The sequence below is a fragment of the Phacochoerus africanus genome, chromosome 8, assembly GCF_016906955.1.
Source record: "Phacochoerus africanus isolate WHEZ1 chromosome 8, ROS_Pafr_v1, whole genome shotgun sequence".
Taxonomy (NCBI): Eukaryota; Metazoa; Chordata; class Mammalia; order Artiodactyla; family Suidae; genus Phacochoerus; species Phacochoerus africanus.
Genome location: NC_062551.1, coordinates 48,007,311 through 48,022,974, shown reverse-complemented (window position 1 = coordinate 48,022,974; position 15,664 = coordinate 48,007,311). Strand labels below are relative to the sequence as shown.

The 15,664-nt window shown below is 57.2% G+C and overlaps 1 protein-coding gene across 1 annotated transcript; it reads left to right on the top strand.

Annotated features, from left to right (window-relative positions):
* Nucleotides 1–7,051: 7,051 nt before the first annotated feature.
* Nucleotides 7,052–14,984, top strand: LRFN1 (leucine rich repeat and fibronectin type III domain containing 1). The gene is made up of 3 exons (XM_047792575.1): nt 7,052–7,079; nt 7,490–8,932; nt 13,232–14,984. Exons 2-3 carry the CDS (start codon nt 7,527–7,529, stop codon nt 14,130–14,132), a joined length of 2,307 nt encoding a protein of 768 aa, XP_047648531.1. The 5' UTR covers nt 7,052–7,079; nt 7,490–7,526; the 3' UTR covers nt 14,133–14,984.
* Nucleotides 14,985–15,664: the final 680 nt, after the last annotated feature.

Sequence of the window (15,664 nt, the reverse complement as noted above, 5' to 3'; positions counted from 1 at the left end):
GAATAGAAAAGTCATTACTGAGGCTGAAGACAAGAGTGGATGGGAGTGTGGTCTAGAGGTGGGCAGGGCCAGAGCGCACAGGCCCAGGTGTGCCCTGCGAGTGAGCTGTCTCTGCAGGAGGCAGGCTCTTTGTTTCTCCACCTCTGTGTACCTCTTTCATGATCATCTTCTTCTTCTTTTTTTTTTTTCCTTTGTCTTTCTGTCTTTTCTAGGGCCGCACCTGCGGCATGTGGAGGTTCCCAGGCTATGGGTTGAATCGGAGCTGTAGCCACCAGCCTACACTAGGGCCACATCAATGAGGGATCCAAGCTTGTCTTCGACCTACACCAAAGCTCACAGCAACGCCAGATTCTTAACCCACTGAGCAAGGCCAGGGATCGAACCTACAACCTCATGGTTCCCAGTCGGATTCATTAACCACTGAGCCATTATGGGAACTCCCATGATCATCTTCTCACCCTCCTCTTTTCCACTCCCACCCATCCCCCAGGCCTGCCTTCATCCTCTTTCCCCTTCACCTCCACCCTCTCTGCCATTTCCTATCTGTATGACCTCAGGCAAGGGACTCAACCTCTCTGTGGCTTGATTTTCCTCATCTGTAAAATGGGGATAGTAGAAATCTCGTCTAACTGCTGGGAAGAGTGAATGAAGTCATATCTGTGAAGCTCTTAGATCCATTCCTGTTGCATAGTAGTGCTGGACACATGTCCACTTTTGCTGTCGGTGCTCTTATTCTCCCCCATCTGTCCTCCTGGTCCTGGACCTCCATGTCCCGGCAGGGAGAATCAGGAACCAGGGTGAGAGGTGGGGATGGTGCCTGGGTGGTGATGGTGATGGTAGTGGTGATGGTGAAATTTGGAGCCTAGGGGGTGGGGTGGGATTGTGAACATCCTCAGGGGGTATCTAACAGTCGTGAGTGGTTCTCTAGAGGGAGGCCCTCAGAGGTGCCTTGGATCTGGGGGCAAGGCAGGCTCTGTGTGATGATGTGGCTAGGAAGAATTTAGCGAAGGGCTTTAGGGAAAGACCTTGACACAGTGGGATCCAAAGTGGGAGGGGTTTGGGCCACTAGGGATCTGTGGGATTGCAATAAAACAGTTTTTGAAGGGAGGACCTGCTGGGTTTCTCTCTTGCTGAATGAATAATGTCAAAAAGAGGTGGAGAGTGGCTTGAGATACTCTGTGGGGTTTGGGGAGAGGGGCTGGGGGTCAGTTATTTCATAGAAGTTGGGCAAAGGGTCTGAACAAGGAAGGAACAAGGAGTCCTGGGCTCCACAGAAGTCCCAGAGAAAGGGATGGGCCTGCAGGGTCCGAGAGAGAGAATAGGAACAGGGAGAAGGCAGGGGTCTCACAAGGGGAGCACAGGTGGGGAGGATCATCAGGAATCTGGGTCATTTGGGCCTTCCGGAAACTGAGGGGGCCCTCGGAGGAGAGGATGGTCTGGGATCTAATGGGGGAAAATTTAAGGTCTCCCATGGGAATAAGAGACATGTTTGGGCCCCCTAGGAGTTACAAGTCCTACAGGGTAGAAGGACATAGATGGTCCCCCGGAAGCTGTGGGCTATGGTTTGTGGTCCCGAGTGGTTGTAGAACATGGTTTGGGACCCCCAAGGGAGCAAGGCACTATCTGGGGTCTCCCTGGATTCTGACACATTGTCTGGGTTCTCTCTGAATGTTGGGGTATGATCTGCGGTCCCTGAGGGATGGGGTGTGGTCTAGGGTCCACTTGAAGATTGGGGCATGATTTAGGGTCCCTGATGGGGCCACTGTGGAGCCCCTTGGATGCTGTGATATAGTCTGGGGTCCCCCTAGATTGGAGGGTGCCGTCTCGGGTCCCTAATGGGTGTGGGGCAGAGTCTGAGGTCACCAAGGAGAGTAGGACATGGTTTGTAGTCCCGGGTGGTCGTGGAACATGGCCTGGGTCCTCAAAGGAGATAAGGCATGCTCTGGAGTCCCCCTGGGTATCGGGACCTGATCCCAGCTCTCCACTGGGGGCTTCGAGGGTCCCAATGCCAGTCGGGGCGTGGTCTAGTGGTCTCTGGGGAAGCCGGCTGGGCTGGAGGTGGGGCTGAGGAGGGGTTGGGGGCGGGCCGGCGGCTCCGCAGTGGAGAGGGGTCTGCGGCGGGCCCCCGGGCGGGGGTCGGGGGCGTGTGGCCGCCCCGCCCGGCCCCTCCGGTCGGCGCCCCCTCCCCCCTTGCGGCGGTGGCGGCGGCGGCGGCGGCGGGGCCGGGGCGGCGGGCGGCGCGGAGGGCGGAGCTCGGCGGCGGCTCTGGAGGGAGGGCGGGAGGCGGGAGGCGGCCCCGCGGCACCGCGCCCCCTCCCCCGGCCCTCCCCCCACCATGGCGCGGAGCGAGGCGGCGGCGGCGGCGGGGCCGGGCCCGGGGCCCCCCCCGGGCTGGGTGAGCGCGGCCCGCAGCGGCCGGGGAGGCGGCGGGCGGGGGCGCCGGTGTGAGCGCGGGTGTGAGCGTGTGAGTGTGTGTCCGCGGCGCTGCGGCGGGCCCGGCGTGCGCTCGCGCGGCCCTGTGTGTGCCCGGCGCCGGCGTGTGCGGCGCCCTGCTTGTGTGGCCATCCGGGTGTGTGCCGGTGTCGAGCCGAGGTGCTGTGTCCGGCCGTGCGTGCATGTTCCCCCGAGTGGTTGCCCCTCCGGCGGTGTGTCTGGGGGGCTGTCTAGCACCCATCGAAGGGGCTGTGTGCAGGTGTGTGTGCGTGGGTTGTGTGCCCAGGTGTGGGCCCCCCACCCCCCTCCAGCGAGTGTGTGCGCGCGGCTAGCTGCGTTGGATGTTTGTGTCTGGGTTGGATGTCCATCCAAGGGTCTGTGTAGCCGGGTGTGCCCGCTCGGGTGTCCATCTGTGTGTATATGTGTGTGTGTGTGTATGTGTGTCTGCGGGTTGTATGTCTCCGAGGGTGTGTGTCTGTGCGTCCATGTCAGGTTCCGGCCTGGGGGCTGGGGCTCAGCACCTTGTGGGGCCAGGCCTCCGCATGGGTTTGGGGGAGGGGAGTTTGCCGCTCCCTCTGTCCCTGTCCGTGTCTATTGGAGGGGGGCTTCGGCGGTCCTTGGGGGAGACGGCCATGTCTTCCCCTTCCTGGTGGCTGGGTAGGGGGGATGGGCAGCCGGTAGGTGGACAGATGGAGGGATGAGAGGCCGAGGGATGGACAGATGGGCCCTGAGGGGAGGGACACAGACTGGGCCCTTCCCCACCCACCCCACCCCAACCCCCACTGGTCAGATCTCCGCAGATGGGGCCAGAGTTGCCTGCATCCAGATGGCCAGGCTGGGGGACCTTTGGGCTGCTGGTGGGAGGATTGCCTTGAACCAGTGCTCTAGGACTCAGCCCCCAACCCCTGAGATTTGACCTGCTGAACTCTGACCTGGCTGGGGATGGGGGGGCTTGCTGGGAGGGAGGGATGCTGGGATTTCTTTGGCTTGGGAAGTAGGTGGGGCGGGGGTGCCTCAGGGCTGGGAGGGATGTGTTCGTGACTGTGGGTGAATGGGATTCTGTGCCTATCTGTTGACTGTGCCACTGTGGTTCAATATTTTGTGGTGTTTGTAAGCGTGTAAATACCTCCCAGGGCTGTTGTGTGAGCATGTCTCTGTGATAAGTGAATATCTCGGAGTATCAGTGCAAAGGTGGATCTTTTTGTACCCGTGTGCTTGTTGGAGTGTGTATCAGCCTTTTAAGTGTCTTTGCACATTGTAGTTCTGTGTGTATGTGATGTGTATATCTGCTAGTGTGTGCATTTATGCATCTGGTGGTGTAGGAATATATCAGCTTTGTGAACATGTGTCCTGGGGATATGTGAGGTTGTAAGAGTGTGTTTGGGCACTTAAGAGCATGCACATATGTATCTTTGTGCAAGTGAGCATGTTATATGTGCATGCCCCTGTGTGTTGGCGAGTGTGCAAGGGTAGATCTGTTATAGGTGCATGCACCTGGGGGTAAGTGCATTTCACTGTTGTGTGTGCATCTGTGTTTAAGTGTGCAAGGGAAAAGGCAGTGTTGTGTGGTTGTGTGCAGGTGTGTCAACCTTGAGGGTATATGTCTATGTTGTCTCCATTTGTGTGTCCATGTTGGCCTCTGGGGGGTGGGGTTGGGTGCGTTCAAATATATATGTGCAGGGTGATGTGCACACAGGTGCCTGTGTCCCAGCACAAGGCTGACCCCACTTCTGAGCCCAGTGAGACTGGGGTCCCTGTGACGTGACCTGGGGTCTACTGGGGTCCATGGACACAGTGTGTCCACAACCTGGGCCAGGAGTCAATGGAGGGCGGGGGACACACAGATCCTGCTGCTGTGTCCATGGAAATCCAGATGTAGAGTTATGGGTTGTGGGCCCATGTAGGTTCTGGCATGTCCACACGTTGGTGTGACAGAGGTGTGACGGCGAACATGGGAACTTCTGGTCCTCTCCCAGCTCCTGGTACTATTCAGGTCTTTGAAGTTGGGCGACTGGGGTATGGATTCTGGAAAGAGGAAGCTGGGAGCTTAGAATGCTGGGTTTGAAGGAGAAGGGGGCTGAGGGGCCAGACTCCTGGGTCTTGAGAAAGGAAGGGCCTGAGACCTGGACTCTTGGGGAGCGGGGGGAGGAGGGTGGGTTCTTGCTTCTTGAGCCTCCAAAGGACAAAGGACAAAAGTCCTAGACTCTTAGGTTTTGGAGGGTGAACAACAGTCAGAGGCCTGGAATCCTGCGTTTGCAGAAATGACTTCTTGGGTCCACTTTAGCCTGTGGAGAACCTGCAGCAGGAAGGCTAAGAGAGTGATCACAGCAGGGACGCCCTTGGCTAAGATGGTCCTTCAGGCAGGTCTCCAGAGAGGAGCCAGAAGGATACTAACAGTGTGGTTTTGTTCCTTTGCAGGGACTGGCCCAGGCCCTGACTCCCTGAAGAGAGGTGAGTGGGGCCCCTCAAGCTGGGGAGAGAGAAATGGAGTGATTGGGTTTGTTCTGAGCCAGCCAGAGGCCTGGAGCCCTGCCTTGTATGGATTTCTGTGGCCGGTATGGCAGTTTCCTGAGGGGCAGGTGCCCACCCAGGCTGGGGGTGGTGACCAGGTCAGGAACATCATGTTTGGGTAAGGGCTTGATAGAACCAGGGCACAGGGTGGGAGTGGGGGTCAGTGGGGCGGGGGGGGGTCTCAGGCCTGGAGGTAAGATGGGTAAGGTGGTTGGCAAAGGAAAGTCTCCTCTTATCAGTAAAGGATGCAAGAGTTTCCTAACATGAAATGAGCCTGCATTTGGAGAGTGGCATGAGGATGCTGTACCATTTAGTGTGTGTATGTGCATGGATGTGGGAAAATCTGATAGTCAAACCTGCTAGTGGCTGAGAGAGAGCCAGAGAGAATGATCAAGCTGATGGCAGCTCACATTTATATAGTGTTTCCTGGGTCAGCAACCACTCTAGGCACTTTCTAGTCTATTATCTCATGTAAGACTCATAACAGCCTTATAAGATAGGCGCTATCACCCCCATTTTACCAATGAACACACTGAGGCATAAAGAGAAGAAGTCACCTGACTAAAGTCAGGCATCAGGGCACTGGGATGTGAATGGGGCAGCAGGGGGGCCCAGGTTCTGGTTCCATTGTTATTATTACTGTTTCAATTTGCCCCCCCCTGCCCCCAGCTATGGGAAGATTTCCTGTTTCACAGGTTGCAGCTCTGAACCCTGGAGACCCTACAGCCAAGCAGGTGCAGAAAAGGTGGGCCTTCTAACTCAGGAGCGCCACCTCCCAGACCAGGCTTTTCTGTCCAGCGTAGAGTAGTGTCCCCGAGGGAGTGCACGACAGGTTAGGAGGGGGCCTCAGAGCTGGTGGGACACCCTGACTCTGCCTTTGTTTCCTCTCTCCAGCCCCATCCCTGCCTCCCTCAGTCTCTCTGTTGCTTCCCCTCTTTGTCGGTCTCTCTAACACTCGTCTTCACTCTCCTGTCTCTCCCTTACGCCGTCTCTTTATCTCAGTCCCTCTTCGCTGCGTGGGTCTCGTCCACTCATTTTTCCTGTCTCTCTCTGCTTTGGGCTTGCTCCCCAGTCTCTTCGCCTCTCTTTCAGAGTCTTTCTCTTTGTCTCCCCCTTGTCTCTCCCTGTCTCTTTACCTCTCTCTCTGCCTCTCCTGGTCCCTCCTCTCTGTGTCCACAGCCCCCCCATGGGCTGAAGGATCAGAGCCACCTCAGGCCACAGCCCCGCACTGCAGATTCCCAGGAGGTGGGCCAGCAGGGACAGGTGTGGGGTGGGGTGGAAACAGTTTCAGGGACGCCCCCTTCCCATCCTTTCCTCTTCACCCCCCACCCACCCTGTGTTGTGATGGGAGCTGACAGGCCGTGGGCTGCAGCTGCCGCGGGGGGAATCCCCGCTGGAAGGTTTTGCCTGGAGCAGAGGCACAGTGTGAGCGTGTGTGTGTGTGTGTGTGTGTGTGTGTGTGTGTGTCTAGGCATGTATGGGGCCTTGTGTGTGCCCATAAATGTGAGCGTGAAAGTCTACCCCTTGCCGGGGAGCTTAGCAGAGCCCAGGATGAAACGAGGCTCAGAGAAGGAATTCCCAAGCCTGAGCAGGGAGACTGATGTTTTTCTTATCACCTCCCACCTTCAGACCCCTCTGCCATTGCCAAAGGTGGGGGGTGTTACCCTTAACATTTATGGAATACTTACTGTGTGCCAGGCGCTATGCTCAGTGACCCCTATGAATGAGCTCACTGAACCTTTGCAACACCCCATAAAAGACAGTACAATTACCATACCATTTTACAAATCAGGAAATTATGGCCTATTCAGGAAAAGTCATTGGTTTGGGGTCACAGAGCTAGCAAGTCTGGGAGCCAGGACTTGAACCTGAGTCTGTTTGATTTCAAAGCCCTTGCTCTTGATACTAGTGCCCATTTCTATGCCTGGCACATATTGGACCCTTGGTGATGATCATAACAATTACATACTAATATGTATTGAACACACGTTATGTGCCAGGCACTGTTCTGAGTATACCATGCTCATTAATCCATTTAATCCTCACAGAGGTAAGGCCTGTTTTTATCTCCATTTTACAGATGAAGAAACGGAGATTCAGAGAGGTTCAGACACTTGCCCGAGGTCACAGAGCTAGTAAGTGTCAGAGCTGGAATTTGAATCCAGGGAGTATGGCTTTGAAATCTATGCCTTTAAACCCTAGTTAGCAGTGATTTTTCAGAATATTTAGTGGGTACTGGAAAGCCCAGGCTGGCCCAGATGTCATCCCTCTGGTTGGGGGATTATGAGAAGTCTGGGAGCTCCTAGAACAGGGGTCGGGGTGGGGGTATGATGCTCAGAGGTGGGGCAGTGGTCATTTACCAAGTAGCCTGGAAATGCTGTTATCTATTAAGTCCATGGCCGCAAATGATGGGTCTTGTCACTGTCCCATAGGACCAGGTTGTCAGGAAAGGAGGGATCTGGGTCAGACCCCTAGCAGGACATCCCAGGGTGGCCAGGCTGGTGGTCAAGCCCTACTCCTGGGTAACCCTTTTCCTCCCTTGCAGATCTCACCTCCCACTCCCTCCGCCTCCTCCCTGCACCATGGCTCCAGGCCCTTTCTCCTCGGCGCTCCTCACGCTGCCTCCCGCTGCCCTGCCCTTTCTGCTGCTCCTCTGGGCGGGGGCGTCTCGAGGCCAGCCCTGCCCGGGCCGCTGCATCTGCCAGAACGTGGCACCCACGCTGACCATGCTGTGCGCCAAGACCGGCTTGCTCTTTGTGCCGCCAGCCATCGACCGGCGCGTGGTGGAGCTGCGGCTCACCGACAACTTCATCGCGGCCGTCCGCCGCCGCGACTTCGCCAACATGACCAGCCTGGTGCACCTCACCCTCTCCCGGAACACCATCGGCCAGGTGGCGGCCGGCGCCTTTGCAGACCTCCGCGCCCTCCGCGCGCTGCACCTCGACAGCAACCGCTTGGCCGAGGTCCGAGGCGACCAGCTCCGCGGCTTGGGCAACCTCCGCCACCTGATTCTTGGCAACAACCAGATCCGCCGAGTGGAGTCGGCCGCCTTCGACGCCTTCCTGTCCACCGTGGAGGACCTAGATCTGTCCTACAACAACCTGGAGGCCCTGCCGTGGGAGGCCGTAGGCCAGATGGTGAACCTGAACACCCTCACGCTGGACCACAACCTCATCGACCACATCGCCGAAGGCACCTTTGTGCAGCTCCACAAACTGGTTCGCTTGGACATGACCTCCAACCGCCTGCATAAACTGCCCCCCGACGGGCTCTTCCTGAGGTCCCAAGGCCCCGGACCTAAGCCGCCCACGCCGCTCACGGTCAGCTTCGGCGGCAACCCCCTGCACTGCAACTGCGAGCTGCTCTGGCTGCGGCGCCTGACGCGAGAGGACGACCTGGAGACGTGCGCCACCCCCGAGCACCTCACCGACCGCTACTTCTGGTCCATCCCCGAGGAGGAGTTCCTGTGTGAACCTCCGCTGATCACTCGGCAGGCGGGCGGCCGGGCCCTGGTGGTGGAGGGCCAGGCGGTCAGCCTGCGCTGCCGCGCCGTGGGTGACCCTGAGCCCGTGGTGCACTGGGTGGCACCCGATGGGCGGTTGCTGGGGAACTCGAGCCGGACCCGGGTCCGGGGGGATGGGACCCTAGACGTAACCATCACCACCTTGCGGGACAGCGGCACCTTCACTTGCATCGCCTCCAACGCCGCCGGGGAAGCCACAGCACCGGTGGAGGTGTGTGTGGTGCCTCTGCCTCTGATGGCGCCCCCGCCAGCCGCCCCGCCACCTCTCACCGAGCCCGGCTCCTCGGACATAGCCACGCCCGGCCGACCTGGGGCCAACGAATCGGCGGTTGAGCGCCGGCTCGTGGCGGCAGAGCTCACCTCGAACTCAGTGCTCATCCGCTGGCCAGCCCAGAGGCCCGTGCCTGGCATCCGCATGTACCAGGTCCAGTACAACAGCTCCGCAGATGACTCCCTTGTCTACAGGTGGGTGCTGCAGTCCCAGGGCCTCCTCCCACCCCAGGGGCCCTCCCTCCCGTGCGCCCATGCCCTGGGCCTTCTCACTCAGCGGAAGCTCTCACTTGCCCTATTTTTCTTCTCTCTTTCTCTCTCACTGTCTTTGTTTTTCATGCATCTTACAAATCTTCCTTGAGCGGCCGCCAGAGCCAGACCAGAGCTGGGCACTGGAGTTAGAAGAGTGAATGCACTCAGCCTGATCCCTGCCCTCCTAGGGCTTATGGTCTGCATCAGCGCTCACAAAAGCTGTTTGCGTTCCTTGTCAGTTAAACACCTCAGAGCAGGAAATATACTCACATACATATATATTTACAGTTACAGTTATATTTAGAAATTATATACCAGTGCTACTGTATCAACACATTGGGTACCTTATGGAAACAGAAAACTATGAGAAAAATACATCGATATAAGTCATTTCCACCATCCATTGGGCTCGAAGCACTGGTGTGGATACACCTGCCATGGTATAGACAGACATTAAAGAGTTAACTTTCTCCCACTATCTCTGTTCGTGTCTTGCTCTCACCTCTGTCTCTGTTGGTCTGTACCTCTTTTCCCTCCTGCCCTCATGAAGCTCTAAGCCCCTGCTCTGTGCTAGGCCCTGCTAGGCGCTGGGAACACAGGGAGCTCACAGCCCAGAGGGAGGAGACAGACAGTACATGATGAATAAGATGAATTACTGCCTTGGCCTTGCCTTATCACTCCATGTCGGTAGTTTTTTTTTTTTTCTTGCCATACCTGTGGCATATGGAAGTTTCCAGGCCAAAGACCGAATCCGCACCACAGCAGCCACCCAAGCTGCTGCAGTGACAAGTCAGATCCTTAACCCATTGAGCCACAGGAGAACTCTATGTCTTTCTGAATGTGGCTCACAGCCACAGACCTGTCCCACAGTGGGCGCTTGGAAAGTGGTTGTGGCCATTGCCCTCTGCCTGGCTCTGCCTCCCCTGCACACTTTTTTTTTTTTTTTTTTTTTGCTATTTCTTTGGGCCTCTCCCGCGGCATATGGAGGTTCCCAGGCTAGGGGTCTAATCGGAGCTGTAGCCACTGGCCTACACCAGAGCCACAGCAACGCAGGATCTGAGCCTCGTCTGCGACCTACACCACAGCTCACGGCAACACAGGATCGTTAACCCACTGAGCAGGGGCAGGGACCGAACCCGCAACCTCATGGTTCCTAGTCGGATACGTTAACCACTGCGCCACGACGGGAACTCCCCCTGCACACTTTGTAGAGTGCCCGCTGAATGCTTAATCCTGTGTTTGGCTTCACGTGGGGGCGCCAGAGCCCCAGCTCTTGGAGGTGCTCAAACCCACACTGAGAAGCCTGCCTCCTGGCCTCCATCTTCACCTCACCCAGCGTCTGCTGGGTCACGGTCCTGGCACACAGTAGGTGCACTCCTATTGTTGACTGAATGAGTGAAACGCCTCTTTTCTCTTGTCTCTGATATCCTTATTTTCTTCTCTTTGAATCTGGTCACCGAACACTGAATAAATGCCCACTGCTTGCCAGCTGCCAGTCTGGGCCCTAGGCCTACCAAGATGCATCAGACACTGGCCCAGTCTTACAAACATCAGGGCAAACAAATGATCAAAAACAGAAACCTTTCTAAGGTACTGCCAAGGATGCTACTCTCCATTCCATATTCCCAACTCTGCTGTGAAGCAGCAATGATCCCCCTCCCATTTTATAGACAGGGAAACTGAGGCTCAGTGGGGGGAAGTCACTTGCTCAAGGTCACACCGAAAGAGGCAGAGCCAGGATTCCAGCCCTTACCCTTTAACTCCTAATTCTGCCCTTTTACATTGAACACTCATTTATCGAGCACCTACTGTTTGCCAGGCAGGGATTAGGGGAGATGGATAATACATTTCTGTAAATAGCTCTTGGCTTCTGTGATTCTCCACCTCTCTTTCTCTTTTTCTTTCTCTCTCCTGTCCATGGTCACTAGCTGGCAGGGTGGTGGGAAGTTCCCAGGCCCCAGTCCCGGCATGTATGCAGATACTGATGGTCCTCTAGCCCAGCTGGGCAACAGACCCTGGGACTCTTCCCTTCCCCGTGGGACCGCAGTTCCAATCCTCCATCGCCCACTGCAGACACCTGTGCTACAGCACTGCGGGGGTTAACTTCCTCACTGCTGCCATGGGCAGAGGTGACAGCCAACCAGAATCCAGCTCTGCTGCTTGCTTGGGTCTTACAGCCAATTAGAGACACATGGGCTCTAGCTTTCTTAAGGAGCTAGCCTCTGTCCTTGAAAAGGGGGAGTCCCCTAGCAACTGGTTATTTTGGGGGAAGGAGCAAGAGGAATCCAGGGCTCTTTGAGAGGGGGGAGGTGAGAGGAAGAGGAAGACTTACAGCCAGAGGCCCAAAGTTGGTTGGGATGGGAGCCAGTGGTCTGTGAAACAGGCAATGAGGAGAGTCGGAGAGGTGGTGGGCCTTTATGGGGGAGGGCTGTACTTGAGGGCTTTTGGTGGGAGGGTGGCTCTTGGTGGTGGGGGAACTGAGGTGGGCTTCAGAACCAGCGGGTAGCCTGGCTGAAGGGAGGGAAATGCTTCTGAGAGGTAAGAGGCCTGTGGAGATGGGGGAGTGGCCTTGAGAGTAGGTGGTGCTCCTGCTGCATGGTCCCCATGAAGATGAGGAGGCGGTTCTTATCTGGTGACCCACTAAGAGCTTTGTAGGAGAGGAGAGCTTTGAGGTTGAGTGCAGAGCCTGCAAATCCATGTGGATGTGGCGGTCCCAGGTTAGCCGAGGCTGGACGTGGAAGGGATGTGCCCAACAGAGAAGGAGCAAGGCCTCGTGGGAATGGTCTCATAGATGGGGAGGGAGGCAACTGGCGATAGAGTGTGAGCCACGGCGAGGGTGACTGGCCAGCTTCAGGAGGGATGCATGCTATTAATGAAATTAGTAAGTGCCAGGCTCTGGATATGTTAACTCATTCATACTTCACACCATCTCTGCAGTGTAGGAATTCTTAATACCCCCTATTTGGGGGAGATGAGACACAGAGAGGTTAAGAAACTTGCTTGAGGTCACAGAGCTAGCAAGCAGCAGCAGAAGAGAAACTCAAACCCTCCTGGCACTGTGGCTCTCAGACTTTGTCAGCTTAACCACTTCTCTCCCCTGTCCCAGGAGGGGAGAGGCCTGGAGGGCAGGGGCCTGGAGCAAGAAAGGAGCTGCTTTCTTGGCTACATTTGCCCAATTATGGATGAAACTTACCTGGGTGCATGATCTGGTGACTTGAGTCAGTATGGAGCAGGGTGTGCACACTGAGTGGTTGCCTCTGATAGCTGGGTTGGGAGCAGGACATGCAAAGAATGGACATGGTCCTAGGCACAGTAGGGGAACGGTCACCAGTGGGCCACTGTGAGGTGTGGCTTAAAAGGCACCTGTCAATAAAAAGCGAAGTAGCCTTTAGCCTTGGCCCCTCAGTGGGCAGGACTATTTAGTTGAGGGCCTTGGAAATTGTCTTAGAAGATAGATGCAGCTAGGAGAAATGTCTACTTAAAGGTAGGATATGCAGATGAAGGGGCAAGGTCTGTGTCAAGGTTTCAGGAAAGTGCAGGAATATATAGAAGAGAGAAACCAGAAGAGCATCCATTGCCCCTGTCAATAGGACAAGGGATTTGGGAGTTCCCTTTGTGGCGCAGTTGCTGTGGCTGTGGCGTAGGCCGATGGCTACAGCTCGGATTTGATCCCTGGCCTGGGAGCCTCCATATGCCACAGGTGCAGCCCTGGAAAAGACAAAAAAAAAAAAACCCAAAAACAACCACAAAGGATTTGAGTTGACCTCCACCTCCACTTGAGTGAGGGTGGGGCATGCAATTAAGGGGGCGTGATCTGTAGCGTTTGTCCCTTTAAAGGATGGGAATATGAACGTAAAAGCACTTGAATGGCACTTCTAATAGTGATGAGAAGCTTCTTGGGGGTGTGCCCCCTGAGGGCAGGGCTTGAAAGCTGTAGCATTTCTCCCAGGCGGGAGCCAGGATATGTAGATGAGGGGACATGAATAGCTGAAATTATCTTGGCAGGTGATGAGACTGGGAAAGGAGGTGGGTCTGAGGGTGGGGCATGCAGATAAGGGGCGTGGCCCATAATAACAATCCTGAAGGGCTGGTGATTTGTTGTTTGAATGGCTGCTGTTGTCTCCGTAGAGGGTGAGATTTTGGTAGGGAGGCATGGTTTGGTCCCCTCGCGTGGGACTTGGAAGTGAAGCCGAGTGGTTCAGAGTGGAGCTAACCCCGCGCTGATCCCTTCCCCTCCCGCAGGATGATCCCATCCACCAGCCAGACCTTCCTGGTGAATGATCTGGCAGCGGGCCGTGCCTACGACCTGTGCGTGCTGGCGGTCTACGACGACGGGGCCACGGCGCTGCCGGCCACACGAGTGGTGGGTTGCGTGCAGTTTACCACCGCGGGGGATCCAGCGCCCTGCCGACCGCTGAGGGCCCATTTCTTGGGCGGCACCATGATCATCGCCATCGGGGGCGTCATTGTCGCGTCCGTCCTCGTTTTCATCGTTCTGCTCATGATCCGCTACAAGGTTTACGGCGACGGGGATGGCCGCCGCGTCAAGGGCACCTCCAGGTCGCCTCCCCGGGTCAGCCACGTGTGCTCGCAGACCAATGGCGCAGGCGCAGCGCAGGCCCCGCCCCCGCAGGACCGTTATGAGGCGCTGCGCGAGGTGGCTGCTCCAGCTGCTGCGGCCGTGGAGGTCGAGGCGAAGGCTACCGCAGTCGAGACGGCTTCCACGGAGCCAGAGGTGGCCCTTGGACGCTCCCTGGGCGGCTCGGCCACCTCACTGTTCCTGCTGCCGTCTGAGGAAACCTCTGGGGAGGAGTCCCGGGTCGCGGCGGGCCCCCGGAGGAGCCGTTCGGGGGCCTTGGGACCGCCCGCTTCGGCGCCCCCCACGTTAGCTCTGGTTCCTGGGGGAGCCCCGGCCCGGTCGAGGCCGCAGCAGCGCTACTCTTTCGATGGGGACTACGGGGCGCTCTTCCAGAGCCACAGTTACCCGCGCCGCGCCCGGCGGACAAAGCGCCACCGGTCCACGCCTCACCTGGACGGGGCCGGAGGGGGCGCGGCCGGGGAGGACGGAGACCTGGGGTTGGGCTCCGCCAGGGCGCGCCTGGCCTTTACCAGCACTGAGTGGATGCTGGAGAGTACCGTGTGAGCGGCGGGTGGGCGCCGGGACCTGGGTGCGGCGGACCAATGCCCAGCCTCCCGGACGCGCCGGGGTAAGACTCGGAGAGAATGCGCTGAGCCATCAAGTCTGACTGGAGGGGAGACGCGCTCTTCTCCCTGGAGGGGGCGGGCTGCCTGGGCTGCGGCTCGAGGCCACGCCCCCGCGCCCCGGCGGTTTGAGGGCGGCCCGCGGGGCTCCGCCCCCCCACGGACTTTAAGCCCCACCTCCTGCCCCTCCCCCCGCGCGCTCGCGGACCTCGCTGGAGCCGGTGCCTTACACAGCGAAGCGCGGGGAGGGGCAGGGCCCCCCCGACACTGCAGCACTGAGACACGAGCCCCCTCCCCCCCGCCCGGGACCCGGGACCCGGGACCCGGGGCAGGGGCGAGGGGCCCATTTCTTGTATCTGGCTGGACTAGATCCTATCCTGTCCCGCGGCGGCCTCCAAAGCCCCCACCCCCACCCCATTCAATTCCCTGGTCCCGTCGGGTCTGGCTTGGGGTCCCCCTTTCTCGGTTCCCTTCGTTTGTCTCCGTCCTTCCCTCTATCGTCTCTGTCTTCTGTCCTTCCCTCTTTGTCCCAATTTTCTCTGTCCTGTCGTCCTCTCTTCTCCTTCTGCCGTCCTGTATTTCGTCCAGTCTCCTTGTCTCTCCTGATTCTCTTCCCAGTACCCATTCTCCGGGGCAGGTCCCACTGGAAGGACCAGACTCCCCTATTCCTCTTTCCCCCAAATAAATCCCCACATGAACAAGATCCAAAAACAAATCCCCCTCCCTACCGGAGCCGGGACCCTCCGCCGCAGGAGAATTAAACTTTTTTCTGTGTCTGAGGCCGCTCTGCTGACCTCTGTGTATCGTGTGTCTTGGGGCAGGGGTAGGAGGAGGGTGACCTAGATTACAGCATAAGGACTAAGTGAGACCGAAGGCAGGGTGGCTAACTGGGACCAGGGACATTTGCAGGCAGTTTCCTACCCTCTTGAGAGACTACGGAGGTGGAGAATAATTAAAACAGAACAACCCATGAAAACAATAGCTAACGTTTAGTGAGTGCTTATTATGTGCCAAGTGCTTAAATCCTCTAATCCTCAGGACAACCTTAGGACATCAGCACTGTTTTTCCATTTTATAAAGGAGGCAGTTAAGGCCCAGATGTTAAGTAACTTGCCCCAGGTCACATAACCAGGCGGCGAAATTGGGATTTAAAAAGGCCGGCAACCTTTGGAGTCTTTAGTGCTGAGCAACCAGGGTATGTTCCCGAACACACAGGTGTTGTGCTGACCACAGCTTCTCTCTCTAAGGTCGGACAGCAGTTTGAGGTAGATACGTTTGGCCCCATTTTACAGAGAGGAATCTGAACCAGGGAGAAGTGAAGTCACTTGCCCAAGGTTCCCCCGGTGAAGCAATCAGAGAGCTGGCAGCTGGACCTCAGTAATTCATTCCTCACCACCACACGAAGCTGCCTGTGGTATCTCTCGAGGCTGGGGATGGCCCCAAGGACCTTAGTTAGCAGAGTTTGGGTCTCCA

Excerpts from the sequence above, each read along its gene's own strand:
- LRFN1 (XM_047792575.1), top strand. The coding sequence starts at position 7,527 with ATGGCTCCAGGCCCTTTCTCCTCGGCGCTCCTCACGCTGCCTCCCGCT. Across the intron at positions 8,933-13,231 it reads GATGACTCCCTTGTCTACAG|GATGATCCCATCCACCAGCC; the intron begins GTGGGTGCTGCA and ends CCCCTCCCGCAG.